At 47.8% G+C, this 22402-nt stretch overlaps 1 protein-coding gene across 1 annotated transcript; it reads right to left on the minus strand.

Annotated features, from left to right (window-relative positions):
- Window positions 1-17248: 17248 nt before the first annotated feature.
- Window positions 17249-22349, minus strand: BATF2 (basic leucine zipper ATF-like transcription factor 2). The gene is made up of 3 exons (XM_065882464.1): window positions 22311-22349; window positions 20865-20969; window positions 17249-17914 (listed from the first exon to the last, which is right to left on the minus strand). The coding sequence occupies exons 1-3, from the start codon at window positions 22347-22349 to the stop codon at window positions 17249-17251; spliced, it is 810 nt and encodes a 269-aa protein (XP_065738536.1).
- Between the last annotated feature and the right edge of the window lie 53 nt (window positions 22350-22402).

Genomic DNA, 22402 nt, shown 5'->3' on the forward strand with positions numbered 1-22402 from the left:
TGCTTCCAAACAATAACCTAAAGAAAATAGAAATATTAGAAAATTATTAAAAAGCTAAATATGGTTCCTTATGTACAGGAAAGAGAGTCTGCCTAATCTGTAGCATCTCTTCATCAGTATAATGTCCAATTCTCAGTGACACTGCCTATGTCCCAGGCTCAGTTCTGATATTAATTACCTGGACCATTTCCCCACCTGCACGGGGAGGATACATGATATTCTGGGACAATCTCTATACTTGAAGTCAAAAGACCTGAGTTGAAGTTGTGCTGTTTACCTTATGACCTTGTGCAAATTACTTCTCTTCCATGAGACTAATGATACTAACATCTGATGAGTAACAAGGTTTTTGTTAGGATTAAATCTATCTCCCAAATATCTCTTGAATCTGTTCTTGTCCCTTGCCCCCACTTTTCCTGGAACCTATGTCAAGGTGAAGAGGGCTCAAATCAAATAATGAAACAGGATGCACCAATAAGAGGCACAATTGGGAACACCTCTGCTATTAATTTTAGATGAAGTTTAGGAATTAGCACACCTCCCTGCTACAGCCAATGCAGTAAATAAGGATGTACACTAATGTTTTCCAGTGTTGCCAAGGAATGCCTTATCTTCCCTACCTCTCAACTACTCTTCTTCCTCACCACTTATGAGAGTGCCCTGTGCCATAAGAGTGCCCACTCTTCTCCTAGCACTTACTAGTTCTACTTTTCCTATTCCAGAATCTCTGCTCACTTAAAGTCCTCTCTGCTGGAAACTCAGGAGAGGAAGAAATGGAAAAAGAAGTACAGCATGTCTCTTCTACTCCAAGAGAGCATTTGATACGCACTCAGAAGTAAGAATCAAGCACACTGTGATTTTCTAAGTCACTAGGACTTTTCTAAGCCTCTTTTTATTTGTATAGATAATAAACCCTGTACTTTCTGTCTCTTCATATGGAAGTTTAAATAATAAACAATGAGAGTAAAGTGTCCAGAGTTCCTAGGATCAAATCTACCTATATACAATGCAAGGTATTGATTTCAGAGGCAGCTGAGATGGGGTAGATAGAACAGGCATAAAGTAAGAATAATTTGTGCTTTAATTTCAGCTCCATTGTCCCTACCTAGTTTCTCTGGGCCTTGGTTTTCTTGTTGATATTTATACAATAATAACAACTTATTTATACAACAACAACAACTAACAACAACAACAACTTTTTGTAATACCCTATTCTAAGTGCCTTATAAATATATCTCACTTAATCCTCACAAAAAGCCTATGAAATAAGTAGTCTAAATTTGATAGATTAGGAAATTGAGGCACCGAGAGATCAAGTTTCCCATGGCTATGAATGTTGGAATTGGGATTCAAACTGAGGCAGTGTAAATCCAGACTCGATGGTCTTAAATCACTTTTCCTGGGGTTATTAGGAAGAAAAAAATGAGATAATGAATATAAAATCATTTTGTAAGTACTACAATATTATACACACATAAAGGACTATTTTCATTATTCTTTCCTTCATATTACCTTGATTTCATGTGTACTCAGAAGGGAGAACTCTAGTATAGTAGAATCAGAAGACCTATGTGCCCAAAGAAGAACTTTCCCACAATTTCCAAAGCTTAAGTCTGGGGCTGCCAGTAAAGAGATATCCCAGTGTCTGATCTTGGCTGCTTGGGATTAGAATCACAGGAGGCTGGAGCCAGAGCCCGAGACTATTTAGACTAGAACTACAGTCAAAAGTGAAAAGAAATAGTTGGTGCCAACTGCAAAGTTACCAGAGAGGAAATACCGTTCATATCCTGAGAAAAACTTGCAGATTCCCCATGTACTAGGCATGGCAGGAACCTACGCCAGATTTGATGGTGTTTTTGGTCCTAGATGACTTTACTAAGTAAGCGGGGAGTCCATTTGGTAAAACTTAGGGTGCTGTCACAAAAATTGAGCCCTTAATTATTCAGAGGGTTCTTCAAAAATGCAGTCACCTTTCCCCACAGACTGAGGACTGGGGGCATCAGAGCAAAGGAAATGAAGAACATTTGCTGGAAATGACGAGCCAGAGAGGAAACTTCATGTGCTGTGCCACAGCTGGATGGCTGAAAGAAGTAAAAACAACCCTCTTCTAGCTGGGGCCTGTTCCTGTTAATTGCTGGCTGCCTGCTTCAGAAACAAACACTACACACTAATTACCCTATTTGAAAATAAAGATTAGACAGCACAATCCCAAACAACCACATAGTAGTAGTGGTTCAAAGATTTCACAAGGTTATTTTCCAACACAGTACTGCAGTCATGGTGACACTGTCCCAGGGACTATCATTAAGTTGATGAGCTCTTGCAGATGAAGGGTTAGACTCTCAACCAATTTTAGGTGATCATAAAACATGATGCCTTTAAGACAAAAGAAGAGAAGTTATAGGCAATATGGTATAGTGGGAAAGACACAGGATTTGGAATTGGAGGACCAAGGCTTGAGTCTTAGCTCTGTGTCTTATCAGTCATTAGACCCTGATCAAGTCACTTAGCCTTTTCATTTCTCAGTTTCTACATCTATAAATAGGGATTACACCTACCCCTGGAATTGTCGTGAGGATTAAACGAGATAAAGCTGTAAAAAGCACTTCGTAAACTCTGGATTATTATATTAACATTAGCCATTTTGATAGATTTGAAGTGTTTCTTAATGCTTTACTAGAAAAGCAAATTCAAGAGAAGAAAACTGATTAGCTTTAATAGCAGTACAAAATCTGACAAATCTCAATTAAGAATCTTTCCTTGAAAATCCCCAGTAATAGATTTAAATGACATATAGGCACTGATGTTAGAAAGGGAAAGATTTTTCAAGGTTTTAGTAATTTGTCTCATGGAAAGAAACATCTGGGTCAATGCACAGAACCTGAAGCAAGGCTGAATGTGGTATGAGGATAATGATATTGACTACTGAAGCTGAAGGAGAAGATCATACAGAAGTACTGTCACTAAATATATCTGGTGATATTTGATGGGAAAACCCTCCACAGTGTTAAAGAATAAAAGAGCTTTCATAAGCATTTAATAAAAATACATTTACTGAGCAAATCTAACATGTCAGGCTCTCTGACCACTAATGAGTGTGGGCAAAAAAACAGGGAAATCCCACTGATGCTATGAATCCAACACCCAAGTTTTAGAACTGAGTTTGAGGACAGACGCTCAGCTCCTCCTTCTGCCTTCAAAAGTCCCTGGCTAGTTTCAGAGGTCTGTCGGTCTGTCTGCCTTTGCTGAAGTAGATCCAGACTCTCTGAAAATCTATATTCCTAATGAGATTCACGCTTGCCTATGGCTGGAAATGCCTTTCATTTTAGAGGGGACGAAAAGGAAGTGAATTCATCAAAGAAGGAAATGACTCCTATAGGTCACATAACTCAGTATGGAACCAGGATTAGCACCCCTGAGATTGTTGACTCCTTTGGCCCATACATTTTCTATTATAACACATCGACTGGTCATTTTATTAAACTGTAACCCTGGTCACTCTCATAACTCTGGATGACTCAAGGCAAACTCAATTTGGGTACAAAGCCATCAAGCCAAAATGGAAGATTTCCTGATTAAAGCTTCTTAGGGTTATAACTTGGGGTGCAGGGGTTACAGTCACATGTTTGTCTTCAAGCTCTATTTTCAAAAGGAACTCTTCTCAGTTTCCTCACTTGCAGGGTGACTAGGATGATTAACGAAATAATGCATGTATAATTGCATAGGTTACTCAATAAAGAATAGCCTTTTTAGACTTCCCTGGTGGCGCGGTGGTTAAGAATCCGCCTGCCAATGCAGGGGACACGGTTTCAAGCCCTGCTCCTGGAAGATCCCACATGCCGTGGAGCAACTAAGCCCACGCACCACAACTACTGAGCCTGCGCTCTAGAGCCCGCAAGCCCCAACTACTGAGCCCATGTGCCATGACTACTGAAGCCCGCGGGCCTAGAGCCCAGGCTCCGCAACAAGAGAAGCCACTGCAATGAGAAACCCACGCACAACAAAAAGTAGCCCCCGCTCGCCACAACTAGAGAAAGCCCACACGCAGCAACGAAGACCCAATGCAACCAAAAATAAATAAATAAAAATTAAATTAAAATTTAAAAAAATAGCCTTTTTTTTAAACATCTTTATTGGAGTATAATTGCTTTACAGTGTTGTGTTAGCTTCTGCTGTATAACAAAGTGAATCAGCTATATGCATACGTATATCCCCATATCCTTTCCCTCTTGCGTCTCCCTCCCACCCTCCTTATCCCACAAGAATAGCACTTTTTTTAATGTGTCAATATTTTCTCACACTGATAAGCAGCTACTATTCTCTATTACTTTTGTTTTTAATTTATTTTTGGCTGCATTGCATCTTCGTTGCTGCGTGCAGGCTTTCTCTAGTTGTGGCAAGCGGGGGCTACTCTTTGTTGCAGTGCGCGGGCTTCTCATGCAGTCGGACTCTACGCGTGCAGGCTTCAGTAGTTATGGTGCGTGGTTTCAGTTGTTGTGGCTCGCGGGCTCTAGAGCATAGGCTCGGTAGTTGTGGTGCACTGGCTTAGTTGTTCCACAGCATGTGGGATCTTCGCAGACCAGGGCTTGAACCCGTATCCCCTGCATTGGCAGGCAGATTCTTAACCACTGCACCACCAGGGAAGTCCCAAGAATAGCATTTTTAAAAGCAAAACAAATCCAAATGTTAAGACACAGGACAAGAAAAGGCTGATCTAAGACTACCCAAGATACTCCCATGCTTATTGATATCATTCTCTTTCTCATTAGATTTCTATCTACTCTTTCTGGTAAGACACAGTCTTTAAAACACCACTGGTATTTATTCAGAAATATATTTGCAATTGGAACTGTGTCAGATTTTGTTTTGTTTTGTTTGGGAGGGGAGGAATAACTAAATCTTCTAACAGAAGGGTAGGAAGATGCCCTGAAATGAAATCAAAAGGCCTTAGTGAACAACTCAATAGGCCAGAAAGGAGACTAAGTCAACCTCTTAAGTTACTCTTTACACCTAAATGGCTCTTCCACTTCCATTTTAACCATCCTAAAAGTTAATAGCAAAGCTCTCTTTGGTCAATAGGTCCAGGACTGTACTCCTTATTCTAGAAAAGCAACAGAATGGTATCTCATCTCACCACCTGCCCATTAGCTGTGGCTTGTTACATGATGATCAACCTATTAGCATTCACATCACACTGAATTCACTGCAGCACTCTAAAAATCCTACTAATCCCAGGAACCCTGAAAGCATTTGGATGTAAAATTGCAGGCAATGAAGGACATTTTATTTTTTGGTTACACCACTGGGTGATTGCCCTGAAGCAGTAAATGTTAAGAAAGAAGATTAAAAATGATGAAAAAGCATCAGTAGTTTCAGAAGGGCAAATGGTGGAGAGAATATCCTTAGCTAGAGAGAAAGGAACATCTTTTACAATTTTGAGCTATAAACTCTGAGTCCTTGATGTACATATCTCAAGGGTCTTAGTGACAGAAGACAGATATAGGAAAGTGTGAAAAGAAAGCTTCTAAAATATAGCTTTGTTCTTGGCATGAAACAATGTCAGATTCTGAAGAAATTGAGTTAATAAAAAACGATATTACTTTTTATATAAAGAGAGCAAATTTCACACAGGAAACCTGCAACATTTTACTGACTTTAATCTAACTCTGATGAGATACTGGGGAGATAAGAATTGTATTCACTAGGTTTACAAAAAGATTAAACGTGACTTGAGGATATCATCTAATTTGACCAAGGTCACACATCAAGGGCAAGACTAAAACTCAGACATATTGCTAAAGGAAGACAGTCCGGCTGAATTAAGGGTGTCAAGAATATAGTTACCTTATGAGTTAGCCTAGACTCAATATTGGCCTCAATTCTTTATATTTTACCACCTAAGCATAGCTCTAAAGTAACAGAATCAGGCATTATTGTTAAGAAACATAAAGCTTTGTACTTTGAAAGACCATCAGACCATAGGGATCTGATGAAAAAAAATCTTATATTTATAAAAGCACTCTCAGTTTATACAATGCTTTCCTATCCCTATCTCACAAGATTCAAAAACATCTATTGAAGTAGGCAGGGCAGATTCAGCTAACTTACACTCCATGCTAACTGCTCTCCTAATTTTTACCTGATTTGATCCTCTCAATCTTATGTTCTCTCAATATTCATTCATTCAGTTCACAAATATCTGCATGCCTCCTATGTTCCAGAAACTTAAGTGCTGGAGATAAAGTGCAGAAGAATAAGAACTTGGTCACTGCCTACAAAGAGCTTACAAATAACTTTAAGTGTGATGACTGCTACAAAAAAGGATAGGATGGGGCTTCCCTGGTGGCGCAGTGGTTGAGAGTCCGCCTGCCGACGCAGGGGACGTGGGTTCTTGCCCCGGTCCGGGAAGATCCCACATGCCGCGGAGTGGATGGGCCCGTGAGCCATGGCCGCTGAGCCTGCGTGTCCGGAGCTTGTGCTCTGCAACGGGAGAGGCCGCAACAGTGAGAGGCCCGCGTACGGCAAAAAAAAAAAAAAAAAAAAAAGGATAGGATGATATAGGAACATGACAGAGAATCCTAACTTAGAATGGAGGTCAGGGAACTGTAAGTAAGTGACTCATATCTGAAGGATGAGTATGAGTTGGGGAGACACAAATGGAGAGTGGGTGTGGGGTCTGATGTGGGTACAGGAAATAGCAGATACAAGAGTCCTCAGTTGAAAGAGAGTGTGGTAATTTCAAGAGAGAGAAGTACAGTACTTCAGAACACAGTCGGCAAGGACAGTGCTACGAACTAAGACTACAGAGATAAGCAGTGAGTCAGCACACATTTGAGAGCCTACTATGTATCGGGCATTGTTCTGAGTACTGAGAAGAGTGGGTAACAAGAAAGACATGTTTCCTTGTCTTTAAGAGCTTAGATTTCAGGAGGTTTGGGGAGCAATAATAAACATATAAATAAATAAATGTAATTTGAAGTACTGTAAATATTATGAAGAAAATAAAACAGGGTTTTGTAGTAGAGAGTGACTGGGAGGCTGCTTTAGCTAGTGTGGCCAGCGAAAGCCTTTCAGAAGAGATCACAACTGAATTAAGGCCTCAGTGGAAAGTGAAACAACAAAGTCAAGGGGAAAAGCATTCCAAGCAGGAAAAAACAGCAAGCACAGACGTCCTGTGATGATGGTAGTTTAACGCAGCGGTCTCAAACCTTTTTGGCACCAGGGACCGGTTTCGTGGAAGACAATTTTTCCACGGACGGGGGTGGGGGAGAATGGTTTCAGGGTGATTCAAGCACATGACATTTATTGTGCACTTTATTTCTATTATTATTACATTGTAATATGTAATGAAATAATTCTATAACTCACCATAATGCTGACAGGAGGCGGAGCTCAGGCGGTAACATGAGCGATCCGGAGCGGCTGTAAATACAGATGAAGCTTCGCTCACAGGCCTGCTGCTCACCTCCTACTGTGCGGCCCGGTTCCTAACAGGCCACAGACCACTACCGGTCCGTGGCCTGGGGGTTGGGGACCCCCGGTTTAATGGACAGAAAGGTCAGTGTGACTGGATCACAGAGAATGAAGACAGAGTAGAAAGAAATGAAGTCTGAGAGACAGGCAGGAGCTAGATCATATAAGGCCTGTAGGCCATTGTAAAGAGTTCAGATTTTATGCTAAGGGTTTTATAAAAAGAAGTGAAATTATTTGATTTATGCTTTAGAAATAGCACTCTGACTGCCAAGAAGAAGATGAACTGTAGTTAAGAGTACAAGAGTAGAAGCAGGGAGACTAGTTAGGACGATTCGTAGTAGTCCAGCAGAAAGATGCTTCTGATTTGGACTTTGAGGTCTTAGTAGTTAGTGACTAGTTAGATTTGGGGTATATTTTAGACTGATGGACTAGATGTGGGGATCAAGGATGGCTCTTGATTTTGGCCTCTGCTATTAGAAGGTAATGGTACACACACTTTACTGAGATGGAGAAGGATTCTGGAGAAAAAGATTTGCCATTCTCTTTCTGTTCTGTTTTGGTTAAGTGTGAGAGGCCTGTTAGACATCCTAATGGATGTTTCCAGGGGGTGGTCTCCTACTACGCAAGGAATGGAAATCAGGATAGAAATATAAATGAGTCATCAGTGTTTAGATAGTATTTGAAGTTATTGGAATGGATGAGATCATCCAGGGAGACAATACAGATAAGAGAAGGGATGAGGGCCTTCCTTATATAAGGCCAGGTTATGGACTGCGAAGTCTATCCTAAGAGAAACAGGACTGCGTAATAAAGAGATGACATGACCACATGTCTGTGAGTTTTAAAAAACAAATAAAACAAAAAACCAAAACAATCTCTCTGACTGTAATGTGGGAAATAACCCAGAACCAGAACAAATGCAAGAGGATCAGCCAGGAGACTCCTGCGGTTCCAGGCGGAGGCTGATAACAGCATGGTCTATAGTGATGAGTGGAGATGAAGAGAAGTGGACTGGTTTGGAAGATGTCTAGTCATGATTTGGTGACTTCATGGCGTAAGGCAGAAGGACAGATAAGGATAATTGTGAGTTGCTTGAACAAACTGAAAAAGTAAAAGTGCCACTTCCCAAAAACAGGAGCCTTAGAAAGTAAGTTTTTGAGGGGAAGATGTTGAGTCCATTTTTGGACATGCTCAATTTTAAGGTGCCCACGAGATATCCAAAGAGAGATTCTAGGTAGACTGCTGGCTATTGTGGTAGATTTACTACCTGCAGATGAAGAAACTAAAGTTCAGAGAAGTCCAGGATGTACGGCCGAGTGTACCCTTCCCAGATGCCAACGTTCAAGGACCTGAGTAGCTGAACAGAGAGAGTTGAGTGCCCTGACGCAGATTCAGTCAGGCATCTGAAAGCCAGAAACTCATTCAAATCATTAAGACATGATGTGACAAGACACGTTGCGATGGAAGACTTGTTTTCAGGGCAACTGCTAAGCCTGGGTTAGAGGATGGCTATGGACAGAATGATCACTTTTGTGGGTGGTTTTTTTTTTTCTCTTTTTTCAAAGGGGTGCGGTGAGCGGAGCTGGGGGCCTAAGAAGACTGGATCTCTGCCAGAGGCAGCATTCGTGCTGGGTGTGGTGTGGCGGCAAGAACAGCCCCCGGACAGGGATCTTCGCCTCGGCGCTGCTCACTCGCCCGTGGAAGGGGATGCGGACACAGCTCGCGGCGCCCGCCCGGCTTCCCTCCCTGCCCGCCCGGCTCCCCCTCGCACCTCCACCGCCTGCGACCTGTGCGCCAGGCCTGCCGCCCCGACCACGAGGCCCTGCGCTGGGCACAGCCCAGGCGTCGTGTGCACTGGGCTTCCAGAAGGGCCCGGAGCTGCGAAGGCTGCCTCAGGGGGCAGCTGTGGAGTGGGGCTGGGGTCTGAAATCTCCCTCAGAGTAGGGCGCCAACCCCACCAGAGCACCAGGCCAGTGCCGACCGTTACCTCAGACCCGAGGACCTCCCAGGCTCGGCCGGGCTCTTTCTCATAAGGGCTCTTCGTGCCTCATCAAAGTGGCCTCGGCCGGGGTACCCACTAATAACTGCTCTCTGAAAAAGGCAGGCGCCGACCTCTCACGAAGCCTGGCTGGCTGACTCGACGACAGGCCCGGCCGCTCGCCCTCGCCTCCGTTAGAGCCGCGTTCCGGCCAGGCCCTTGGCGCACGCGCAGCTGCGCTCCAGGGTCACCTGGTGGACGCACGCTCCGAGGCCTGGCCGCGGTCTGCGCGTGCGCGCCGCTCCGACAGCGTCCAGGGGTCGCGCGAGGCCAAGAGCCGGGGCGGCCCCGGGCCCCACGCGCCCCACCCGCTGGAGCACAGAAGTTCAGCGCCATTCTGTGGTTCCCGGGCTTGTCCGCCCATTGGTCTTTTCGCGCCTACTGCGCGCCTGGCAGGGGAAGGTCCGGTGCTGTAGACTGCGGAGCCCCTACTGTGTGTGGAGCGTCGTGGTAGCACTTTTCGTACACGCTCTCCTTTAGTCCTCACCCCGGTGCTGTACAGCAGTATTACTATCTCAGTTCTAAAGAGGCTCCAAAACGGGAGCGACTTGTGGACATTCAAGAACTACAACACTGGGCTTCCCTGGTGGCGCAGTGGTTAAGAATCTGCCTGTTAATGCAGGGGACACGGGTTCCAGCCCTAGTCCGGGAAGATCCCACATGCTGCGGAGCAACTAAGCCCACAAGCCACAACTACTGAGCCTGCGCTCTAGAGCCCTCTGAGCCACAACTACTGAAGCCCGCGCGCCTAGAGCCTGTGCTCTGCAACAAGAGAAGCCACCGCAATGAGAAGCCCACACACTGCAACAAAGAGCACCACCGCTTGCCACAGCTAGAGAAAGCCCGCGCGCAGCAACTAAGACCCAATGCAGCCAAAAATAAATAAATAAATAAATATATAAAAGAACTGGAACACTCAGATGGGTATGGGTCTTTGTGATTCCAAAGCCCAGCACATTCCCATCCACTTCCTGCTGATCAAATTCTGACGGTGTTGTGAATTATTAAGCCATTTCGTTGCAGGAAGGTGGACCCCTTCCAGGGCCTGAGAGTGGGCTCTTGTCTAACACTCAGAAATGAGTTTTCCGAGGAGACACACGTGCTGACAAAGCAAGAGACTTTATTAGGAAGGGGTGCCTCGGTGGAGAACAGGAGGGTAAGAGAACCCAAGAGGACTGCTCTGTGCCACGTGGCTCGCAGTCTGGGGTGTTATGGTGATGGGATTAGTTTTGCCACCACTAATCTGTTCTCCATAATTTTGTCATTTTGAGAGTGTTACGTAGTGGAATCTTACAGTAGGTGGCCTTTTGAAATTGTCTTTTTCCACTCAACATAATGCCCTTGAGATCCATCCAAGTTGGTATGTGTCTCTGTAATTCACTCCTTTTTATTGCTGGGTAGTATTAAATGGTATAGATAATTTCCCCCTGGCTTTTCAAATTTCCTACTGAGCATGAAATATTTTAAGTCTTAGGGAAAAGGAAACATGCTTGTGAGAGGAGCAGTGCAGAGAGAAGCAGTTCATGCATTCAAGGAAATTTTGTGTTGAATTAAATAATAGAATTTTAGTCTTGGCGTGCCCTCAGCATTCACCTGGGTAAGTTCTTCATGTTGTAGGAGTCCTCCTTGCAGTATCCTGGCAGGTTTTTGTGAAGCCTCTGTGTGGATGCTCCCAGTAACAGGGAAATCACTACCAGATGAAGCAGCTCATTAAATTGATATAAAATATGCCTTCCTTCCTGGAGCCTGCGCATGACTGAGAAATCTTCCATCATAGGTTATTTTTACCCTGCCTGGAGTCCTTCCCTCTCCCCACTAACTAGATAAACACAAGCCCAAGATTGTGAGTAAAGCCTGCAAGAACCTGAGCAAGACGGGGATGTCCTGGATCCAGGACTGGCCTCTCTAGGGAGATTTCAGCATTCACTGGCTTAGAAAAACAAGGGGCTGCAGACTTTTTAAAATGGAATGAAATTCTGCATGAACACACACACGGATACCCATGGTCCCCTAGGAATATTCTCCTTTCTGTATGATAGGAGTGCCCTTCAGAAGGAACTGAACTGCTAATCTCAGAGGAAATGTCTTAGATTCTCTCCTGCCTCGAGTCCCCTGTATCAGACCAGAGATCTCTTCCTTCTCCTCCAGCCATCCTTGAATGCAGATTCTGACCTGTCCATGGTTCTGATTGTTAATGGCTTCACTTGGGGCCAAGGCATGGGTTCTTTCATTCATTCCTTTGCGGTAGCTTATATTTATTGCTCACTTGCTATATGCCAGGGACTGTGATGTGCTCCTTACATCCACCCTTTTCTATTGAAGTATATAAGACATAACAGGAAACAGCACATTTCATAAACATACAGCTCAGTGAATTTTCGTACAGTGAATACATTCATGTAACCACCACAAAGCTCAAGAAACAGAATATTATCAGCATCCCAGAGGGCCCTCCTGTCCCCTTCGAGGTTCTATCCTCCAACTGTAACCATAACCCTGACTTTTAACAGCATAGATTAGCTATTTTCTACTTTTAAACTTTTTATTTATTTTTATTTTTGGCTGAGTTGGGTCTTCGTTGCTGTGCACGGGCTTTCTCTAGTTGCGGCGAGTGGGGACTACTCTTCATTGCGGTGTGCGGGCTTCTCATTGTGGCTTCCCTCATTGTGGAGCATGGGCTCTAGGCGCACGGGCTTCAGTAGTTGTGGCACGTGGGCTCAGTAGTTGTGGCTCGCGGGCTCTAGAGCACAGGCTCAGTAGTTGTGGCACAGGGGCTTAGTTGCTCCACAGCATGTGGGATCTTCCTGGACCAGGGCTCGAACTCATGTCCCCTGCACTGGCAGGCGGATTCTTAACCACTGTGCCACCGGGGAAGTCCCTATTTGTTGTACTCTTGATGGGGCATTTGGGTTGTTTCCAGTTTTCTACCCTTATCCATATTCCTGATATAAAAATTCTGTTCATGTCTTTTGGTGAACATATGCTTTTCTATTACATATATAATATATTTTATATTTACATGTATATATGGATATGTATACACATACACACATATACATAGGGTAGATTGTGGGTGGGTACATTTTTCAGTTCCCAGTTTTCAGATAAGAAATCTGAGGCTTGAAGAAGTTGAGCCAGGAAGTAGTGGAGCTGGGACATGAACCCAATCCTATCTGACCCTGGAGCTCAAGCTCTCTCACCATCATGCTTTACTGCCTCCCAGTGAATGAGCTGTTTAAAAGTACTCATGGAGGGCTTGACTAGTTGCTGCCATTGAGAGAGATGGAAAGATAAAAAGCCACAGTCACACAAGAAGGAAAATGATAGATGCTGGTGAAAGGCACATGGGTGTGATTAGGAGCCTGAGGGGGTCGTTTTTATCTTGGAGGGTCATAGGAGGCTTCCTGGAGGAAGAAGCATTTGACGAGAAAGGATGGGGGCAGATTCTGGGCGTGCAGGAGGGAAGGAGTGCCAGGCTGAGAGAGCTCTGGGGCACAAGAAGAGGAGGCCCACATAGAGACACAGCTGCAAGGGCCTTCACAGATCATTTTATCTGGTCCTCAGTGTCCACCCACCCATCTGTACACTGCTGGATTCCAAATTTATATACCCAGTCTTGACCATTCCCCTAATTGCCAAACTCTTTTTCTATTCAGTTACATGGCAAATAGGCATCTCAAACTTGACATGGCCAAAACAGGCCTCCTGATCTCCCCTCCCTGCCACACACACCCACTCCAAGCTGCTCCTCTCCGAATCTTTCTTGGTCTTTGGCACTGCCAACCACCAGTTGCTCAGGCCCCAAGTTGCAGCCTCATCCTTCCTTCCTCCCTTTCCCCACATCCAATCCATGAGCACATCCCATCAGCTCTATCTATAAAGCACACCCTGAATCAGGCCTTATCTTACCACCTCCCTGCTACCCCCTGGTCATGGCCACCGCTATTACTCACCTGGATGAGTACAACAGCTTCCTCACGGCTCTCCCTACTCCTTCTGAAGTTCCATAGGGGAGAAGCCTTCTTTGCCTCTTCCAGCTTCTGGTGGTTCCAGACATTCTTTGGTTTGAGGCTGCCTATCTCTGCTTCTGTCTTCACATGACCTTCTTCTTTGTGTCTTCTCTTCCCATTACTAGCGACCTCCTCTTATTGGTCATTGGACTTAGGGCCCACCTGGACAATCCAGGATGATTTAATCTTGAGATTCTTAACCTAATTACATCGGCAAGACCCTTTTTCCAAATAAGGACACATTCACAGACTATGGGTGGACTTATCTTTTAGGGAGCTACCATTCAACCCACTATAGAGGTGAATACCAGAAAAAAAAAATAACAGCTCAAAGAGTTTAAATTGAATTTAAACTTTAGTCCTCCAGTGAGTGATTACTTTTCAAAGCACAGAAGACTCTTGGCCCACACCTACCTGCTGTTTCAGCACTGACCGTTCATGCATCACTTCAAAAGTCATTCTGAGGAGTGAGCGTCTGCATTGTACTTGCTGCAAGGCTGCCTTGAGGCTGTGGATCTCCAGCCTTGCTGCAGCCTCAAACCTACCAGATCCTCTCTGCCCACTGTAGGGGCATTGCCACTGCCGCAAAAGGTTCAAAATTGTTTCCTTCTAAAGAAATGGTCTCCCCAGAGAAAGCCAGCTGCTAGTGCTGATAAAAGGAGAAAGAAGGGATCCAAGAAAGTGCCGGTTGTCACCCAGTGTGATGGGCAGCCTCTAAGATAGATGTCCCCCAACGATCCTGCCTTCTGGGTTTTATGCCCTTGTGGAATCTTTTCTTCTTCAGCATGGGCTGGATCTAGTGAGTTGTCTCTACTCAATAGAATATAGTAAAAGTGACAGGATGTCATGTCTGAAATTAGGTTACAAAAAGACTGTGGCTTCTGTATTGCTCACCTTTTTTCACTCTCTAGCTTACTTGCTCTGAGGGAAGCAGCTGCCATGTTGAGCGGCCCTGTGGAGAGGCCCAAGTGGCAAGGAAATAATATCTCCAACCCACAGCCTATAAGAACCTGAGGGGGACTTCCCTGGTGGTCCAGCAGTTAAGACTCTGCGCTCCCAGTGCAGGGGGCCCAGGTTTGATCCCTAGTTAGGGAACTAGATCTCGTGTGCTGCATCTAAAGACCCTGCACAGCCAAATAAATAAATAAATATTAAAAAGAAAAGAAAAAGAACCTGAGGTCCTCAGTCCAACAGCCCTCCAGAAACTCAATCCTGCCAACAACCTTGTGACTAAGCTTGGGGGTGGACCTTCTGAGGCCCGCAGACAGCCACACGAGTGAGCTTGGATGTGGATCCTCCCACTTGAGCCTTCAGATGATTGCAGCCCCGGACAACACTTAGATTGGAGCCCGTGAGACACCCTGAGCCAGGGGTACCTGCTAAGCTATGCCCAGATTCCCACTCCACAGGGACTGAGATGATACATGTTTGTTGATTAAGCCACTGAGTTTTGGACTAATTTATTATGCAGCAATAGATACACCCAGATACAGATTTCTAGGATATGTTCAACCATGTGGAAGGCTTCTGCTACAGTGGTAGCTGTGTTTACAGTTTGGGAATTCACAGATATTAGCTCATCTCCCTTAAAAATCTACAACACCTCCTTGCACTCCTTTGATTCTGTCTGTATTTTTAAACAAACATAATATCACACTATAGTGACAGTTGCACATTCTATTTTTTCTGCTTGATATGTCAGAAGCATTTTCTCACCTTACTAAATATTCTTCAAAGCATTCTTTGTTCTTAGCATCTGTTCAGGGTGTGAATGTACCAACGTCAATTAAGTGACTCCCCTCTCTTGTTTTGAGCTTAAAGTAGGGTTTTACCTTCTTGGGTCACATCTATGGGCATGTTTCGGCTCCTCCATTCCGGGCCTACAGGGAAGGTTCTGGGAAGGTAGAAGGCAGGATCACCTGTGGTTAAGTGCTCCTAAAAGTTACATTGACCCTATACCATTTCCTAGCTATGTGACCTTAACACCTCTGGGCTTCACTTTCCCCTTCCAAACAGAGGGGTAATAAGTATATCTACCTTGCAGAGTTATTAGAGTCATCGTTGAGTTAACCCGAGTTAAACACAGAGTGCCTGACAAATTTTAGGGTATACAGACACAAGCCAGACCACAGCATCCTCATCTCCCTGTGAGCCCTGGAGCACCGTACATCATATCGACTCTTGTCCCAGACCTCCAACCGACAGCATCTTGGCTTCCCTACCACCAGTCTGTTCTCCCTGAACCTACTGGTGACCCCGTCTCTGCAGCCATCCACAATCCTGTGGCCATGACACCTCCTCTTACTGCATGAGTCCAAGCACTTCCATCCCATCTCGAGGCCTCAGTTTCCTCATCTGCAGTATGGGAAGGGGGGTTGGATTAGGAGGTCTACGAGGGATCACCCACCTCTGAGATTCTAGACTGTTCCCTCTTCTTGCAAAGGCCCTTTGGTTTCAGTAGTGCAAAGTACAGCCAGAGCTTTAAACAACTAACCAAAGCAAAAAGAATTGGACAACACTTTATTTACCATAAAGTCTAGGTACCAAGACTTGTACTCAGCATCCTGGAGTTTGTCAGATACTAGCATAGTGTCTGTTTACATGTGTGTGAAAATCTGGGTGAAGAGCTGGAGTTTCTCATCTCAGGCCCCTTACAGTGTTTGTCCTGAGTCTGAGTGAGAAGCCACCACCCCCCACCCCACCCCCATCCCCAAGCAGGCGCTACAGCTGAGCTCCCACCTAGCCCCAAGCCCCTGCTCTTCCAGCTGCCATCAGGCCAAAGAGCAATGAGGGGCACTGCTCAGAGGGGCCTGAGGGTAATGAAGGCCTGAGGGCTGCACAGGGATGGGGGTGCTGCCGGAGAAGACACAGTTCTCACCGCGGCCAGGTTCAAGTCCAGCACTTGCTTAAACATAACTTTGCACCTGGTCCTTCCCTCATTCTTTCCACCTGCCTTTTATGCATGACATGAATGCTCTCAGAAGTCCACCCACCATGGCCCATGGAGTTATTGGGGAGTAGCCTGGAGAGCTAACCCTTGGCAATGTCCCCAAGGTCATGGTATGGCTATGGGTACTCAGCATGTAGAAATCCCAGGGGCGGACTGCTCCAGGCTTGTCCCCAACTCCAACCCACAGGTTCAGTTCTTTGGCACTGAAAATAACAGAAAGAATTCACTTCTGGGCTCCTGCCTGGCCCCTCCCCACCCAGGCTTGGACTCTGGACCAGCCTCAGAGAGGGCAAGGTTTCAGAGACTGCAAGGCTCTGTGGCCCTGGGAATCACAAAGCAGAAGGGAGAGCCCCTCCCCACTCCCAGCACTTAAGCCTCTCACACTAGTTCTCAGTTTCTAGGACTTCAGCCCCTGCGGTGCCTGGGCCATGACCCCACTAGGAGGAGGAGCAGATCGTGGTGTTTCAGGTCCCAAGAAAGGCTGTGTGACCTTAGCCAAGTCATCTGGCTTCTCTGAGCGTGTCTCCTTCCCACTCCTGAAAAACAGACTGACAGTCTGGATTCTGCAGGATGACCATGAGGTTGAAATAAGAAAGTAGCGGTGACAGGACCTGGCAGAGTGGTGGGCACACAGTAACGGCTTCCTTTCCCTGGTGAAATACTGGTTCAGCTGGCCAGCCAATAAAGGCAGCTTCCAGTGGCAACAGAGGAGATGCCCACGTGCTGAGGCTGCTTCCTGAGTCCAAGGAAGGGGCCAGCCCAGCTCTGGGGGCCAGGTTAGAAGTAGACTTGAGCAGAGGAGAGCAAGGGGAAGGCCAGAGGGGGTGGGGCCCTTGCTGATCCGTTGCGGGGGAAGCAGGCTTTATGCTCCCTGCCCTGCAGAAAGCCCAGCCCCAGAGGAGCTGAGGGGCTGTGGGTTGAGGATGCCAGCTTCCCCCTGGTGGGGTGCTCCAGCCCGAGGGACTGTAGAGGGGGAGGTTGGGCTGGGGGGCTGGGCAGGAAGGTGCTGAGCTTGGAGGAAGACCTCAGCAGGCCAGAGCCAGTGGGCGAGGCAGATTGGACAGGGCTAAGGGACGGCTGGGCAGAGGATGCAGTGACAGGGGCGGGACCAAGGGACAGTGAGGGCAGAGGGGACAAGAGGAGGCCAGGGGAACCATGAGGCTGTGGATCTGGAGAGAGCTGCAGAGCCATCGGAGAGGAGACCGGGGTCTGGAACGGGCCTGGCTGTTCCTGGCAGCCATGTTGTCCAGGGCACACGGGGCCTGGGGGCCACTCAGCCTGGCCCCAGTGACCAGGGGACACCGGAGCCAAGCAGGAGGCACAGTCCATGGGGCACAGGCGCTCATGCATGTGCAGGGTCCGACTCCACCACGCCAGCTCAGCCTGAAGGGCCTGGATCTCCTTCCTCAGGGTGTGGTTGTGTTTCTCCAGTGACTCATGCTGCTGGGGGGAGAAGCAGATGGGTGGGGAGCGTTATGTCAGCCAGAATCAGGGGCCCAGCAAGAGCCCTATTTCCCAATCCCCCAGGGTCCTCGATTTAGGAGGAAGGATGCCACCGCCGTCTGAATGCCCTTTGGCTACTCTCTGGCCAGCCTTCCGTAACACCAGCAAGTCCCCCCAACTCACCCACCTGTTAGGGCTCAGATCTGCCTGCTCTCCATCCCTGCTGCCAGGTCCCTGAGCTAGTCAGCCTGGGAGCTCCACCAGCCTCCTAACTGGCGTGCCCCCCAAACCACCCAGATCTCTTGGCCCAGAGGAGACATTCAGTGATTGCGTCGTTAATCGAACATTGAAGCCCTTTAAAGTCTCTAATGACTCCCTGTGCATGGTGGCCCCAGTTCACACCTCCAGTTTTATCTCTCCGACTTCTCTTGATGCCCCTACTTCCTGTTCCCCATATGGACGCTGCTTCCTTGCCACAATTCCGTTCTCCCTTGCCTGGACGCTTCCAGCACCCCCATCCTCAGGCTAATCCTGACACGGCCTTTTTGTGACAACTTAGATGTCCTCTGTCCTGGACACCTCTAGGCGGCTTAGTGCCACTGCCAGACCACCCCAGTGCCCAGAACTTTCCCACTGAGGCACCGTGGCCGGAGTCCAGGGTCATGTCTTACAGGTTGGTAGCACAGGTGTGTTCTGTTCCGCATTTAGGTTCTGTTCTGCTGAACCCTGGGTTCTGTCCCAGTGGGACAGCAGTTCTAAACAACCATTTATGATGACAGCAATGGTGGAAAACGCAGAAGGAACTTTATTTCCACAGCTCATCAGGCTCAGTGACTTCCTTTGGCCCCCTCCCCCACCTACCCCCCTTTATGGACACTTTTTAAAAGAAGAAGCTGCAAGGGTGTTTCGCATTAAAATGTTGCTTAAGCCATGGACTCAAAGTTCTAACAGGCCTCAAAGCCACCTGCAGCCCCACTCCCAAGCTAGTTTCTGCCGTGGAATGTGGAGACATTTTAAAAACATGTCATTAGGTCACCCTTCACCTAAATTCTCCAAAGGCTTCAATTCACCTCCAGAAATTGAGTCACTCGCCCCTCACTCATTCGTTCACTCATTCATTCATTCGCCACCTTCAGGCTGCTCAAATGTCACCTCCTCCGGGACGGCTTCCCTAGTTAGGTTTCTATCACCCCACGTGCCGCAGTCCCTTCCCTCTTCCCTGCTTTACTTTTTACCAAAGCACGTATCACCATCTGATACCCCAAATACCTCATAGGTCATTTATTTGTCCGGCACCCCCCATGAAAATACGAGCCCTGGGGAGGGTGAGCTGGGCTTTTGTCTGCTGTCATCACAGCTGTATCTCCAATGCTTAGAATTGTGCTTACCACACAGGAGATACTCAATAGGCATTTCTGGAAGGAAGGAATAAACGAACGCATGAAGTCTCTACCACTGCCAGGCAGGCGCCATCCTGGGCATCAGTCCTCATTCTCATGCATTCTACAGGGTGCTACTCTCTTATGGCCACGCCAGCCCTATTTCACTTGCCTGAAATGCCTTTTCTTACCTTCATCCATTTGGAAAACTCCTATTCATCCCTGAAAACCAGTTCAGGCTTCATCTCTATACCACCTTGACCCAACTACCCGTGTGTCGCTCCCACCTATGTGTTCCCAAAGCACTTTACCCTGACTCCATCATTCGCTCCACAGGGAACTATTGAGTCCCTTCTATTTGTCAGGCACTGGTCCAGGTGATGGGGAAGCAGCAGGGAACAGAATAGGTCCCTGCCCTCAGAGTGCTTACAGTCTGGTGAGGAAGACAAGCAGTGATCACATCTAAATATGTGATAGAAAGTCAGTACTAACCAGAAAAATAAAGCCGAGTAATGGGAGAGGTCTCTTTAGATCAGATGTTTAGAAAGACCACCTCCTTCTGAGGACGTGACATTTGAACCAACAACCAGAAAGAAGTGAGGATCTAGCTAGGCTGCTGTCTGAAGGTAGACGGAGCAGCCAGGGGGAGCCCCTGAGGCTGGATGTGCTTGGCCAGTGAAGGAACGGAGAGAACAGGGTGTAGGATGTTAGGAGAGGGCAGTGGACAGGTGGGGGCGGGGTTACAGAGAGTGTAGGGCCTTGGGGTGTGGAGGGCTCTGAATGTTACTCATTGCTATAAGGACTAACAGGTATGCAGCCCTCCCAAAGGCCAGGTCCTGAACCCAGCCTAATCGAGCCCCTGGGATGGAACTGGTGGTGTCCTTTCTCTCTGCATAGAGGTAGAAGGGAAGCTCCAAGGTCAGGTTACCATCCAAGGTGAAGAGGCAAGTGTGAGTTGAGCACCCCCCTTCCCATCGGGCTCCTTTGCCTTCTCTAGTCTCCACAGGGGTCCTGCCCGCGGGCAGGGATTATTGTCCCCGTTTTCACATGAGGACAGTGAAGCTCAGTGAAGGAAGTGACTTGCAGCTAATGAGTGCCCCAGCTGGGACTCGAAAGCCAGCCCATCTTAACCCTGAACCAGTTTCTCACAGCGTGGTCTTGGCCAAACCCATCAGAACCCGTCCATCAGAGTGCAGCACCTCCGGAGGTGGGTCCTGGGTGGGGAGGGGCCAGGAGCTGCATTGTAACCAGTGCCTCAGCTGGTCACTGAGCCAGGTTTTCCCTGTTTGCCTCCCTCCTTGTCTCCTCCCCCTAAATTGGGGGTGCCTTGAGGGTAGGCCCGGGCTGAGGACGCACTGTCGTGTCCCTGGAGCCCAGCGTGTGTCTGGCACACGGTTTCTACTCAACACCCAGGAATTTCCAAATCTCAGTTGCAAAGCCCTTCCCTCCTCCCAAACTCAGGCCCCCTGGCACATACGGCAGTGCAGGGGGAACTGCTCATAGGCGGGACAGAGAAGAGGTGGCCAGGCCAGGTAAGTGACATCAGGAATGGGAAGGGAGGCATCCCCCACCTGGTGCAGGGCATCCGCCTTGTTCGTGTGCTTCTGCCGGCTCCTCTGGGCGGCCGCACGGTTATTCTGTTTCTTCTTCAGCTGCCTCTGATGTTCCTCAGGGTCCTGTAGGGAGACAGGCCAAAAGCTCAGGGGTCCTGGCAGGGGCTGGCCAGCTGTAAAGCCATACCCTTCTTGAATCAAGTCCCCGAGGGTCCCCCTCCTCCTCGAAGCCCTCTCTGGCTCCCTCGGTGTCCACACACCCCATCGCAGACACAGCACTCCTCGGTGGATTGCCAGCCTCACCCGCGTGTCCTGCTCACAGCTCACGATGGGACAGCACAAGCGAGGATTCAAACCCAGACAGGACCGACTTCACACCCACCGTCTCCTTATCAGCCGTGCTACTCTGGGCAGATCACTCACTTCTCTGTGCCCAGCTACCTGATCCATACAGTGGAGGCACCAGCGCCTTCCTCGCAGGACATAAAGCAGGCAGGGGTTAATAAAAGTCAGCCGCTCTTGTTCTGATTGCTATTACTTCCACGGTCGAGGTGTTGATTTCTCTAGCCATGAGCTCTGTCTGTAAGGGCAGGGCGGGGGTTCTGATTTCACTCCATATTCCCATGCCTAGCTCAGGCCCAAAGCTGATATTCACTTACGCAACAAATATTTCTTATGCACCTACTATGTGACACACACTGAGCTATGGGGACACAGCAACAAAGAAAAGAGGCAAAACTTCCCGCCCTCAAGTTGCTTGCATTCTAGGGGGACAGCAGCCTAGAATGGGTGAATCGAGTCCCTTCTGATAGAAGAGTGGACTCAAAGGTTGACAGCTGTGACCCTCCCCCTACACTGGGGTTCATGAAACTTAGATGAAATGTTTAATCCAAATGCCCAGGGCTCTGGAAGGTCAGACAAGAGGGAACATTGGAGACCCCACAGCCCAACTCACCCTCCCACAGGTCACTCTGGGAGGTGTGTTCTGAGTGTAGGGATCTCAGGCAAGACCCTGGCCTCCCTGGTGGAGGACTCTGTGCTCCTAGGTTCATGGCCATAGCAGGCCCCTTCCTGGTGATGCGGGGACTGAGAGACTGGAGCCTGGAGGAAAGACCTGCAGAGAGAGAAGTGGGTGGGCCTCTGGTATCTGGGTCCTGGGAGAGAGGCAAGGTTCCAAGGGAACCATGGCTAGAGAACTCGGGGAGGAAAGAGAAGGTTCCCGTAATGGCAGTGAGCGAACAGGTAGGTTAGGAGAGAGCAGTATTCAGAGGCTAAGTTCTAAACTGGAGGCTGGATCTGCAATGTGAGAGCAGGAGAGCCCTCGATCCAATCCCCTGAAGAAACTGAGGCCCAGAGAGAGGGTGTGTGAGCCCTCGGCCACACAGCCCATGTGAACAGAGCTGGCACCGGGCACCCTGGGGCATATTCCCCTTCTCATCCCCTGAACCTGGCCCCTGTACTCACCATCCTGATCAGCGGCCCATCAGCCCCACAGAGGTGCATGGTGGGGCAGGAGAACAGAGGCTCACACCCGGTTCAGGGCGTCCCTCCTCCGC

Source organism: Phocoena phocoena, chromosome 8 (genome assembly GCF_963924675.1).
Source record: "Phocoena phocoena chromosome 8, mPhoPho1.1, whole genome shotgun sequence".
NCBI classification, from domain to species: Eukaryota; Metazoa; Chordata; class Mammalia; order Artiodactyla; family Phocoenidae; genus Phocoena; species Phocoena phocoena.

Bases quoted from the DNA above. Each gene is read 5' to 3' on its own strand.
- BATF2 (XM_065882464.1), bottom strand. From the start codon at position 22,349: ATGCACCTCTGTGGGGCTGATGGGCCGCTGATCAGGATG. The intron at 20,970-22,310 runs GTGAGTACAGGG...GTCTCCCTACAG, and splicing joins ATGGGCCGCTGATCAGGATG to GACCCTGAGGAACATCAGAG. The intron at 17,915-20,864 runs GTGGGGGATGCC...TTCTCCCCCCAG, and splicing joins AGGCGGATGCCCTGCACCAG to CAGCATGAGTCACTGGAGAA.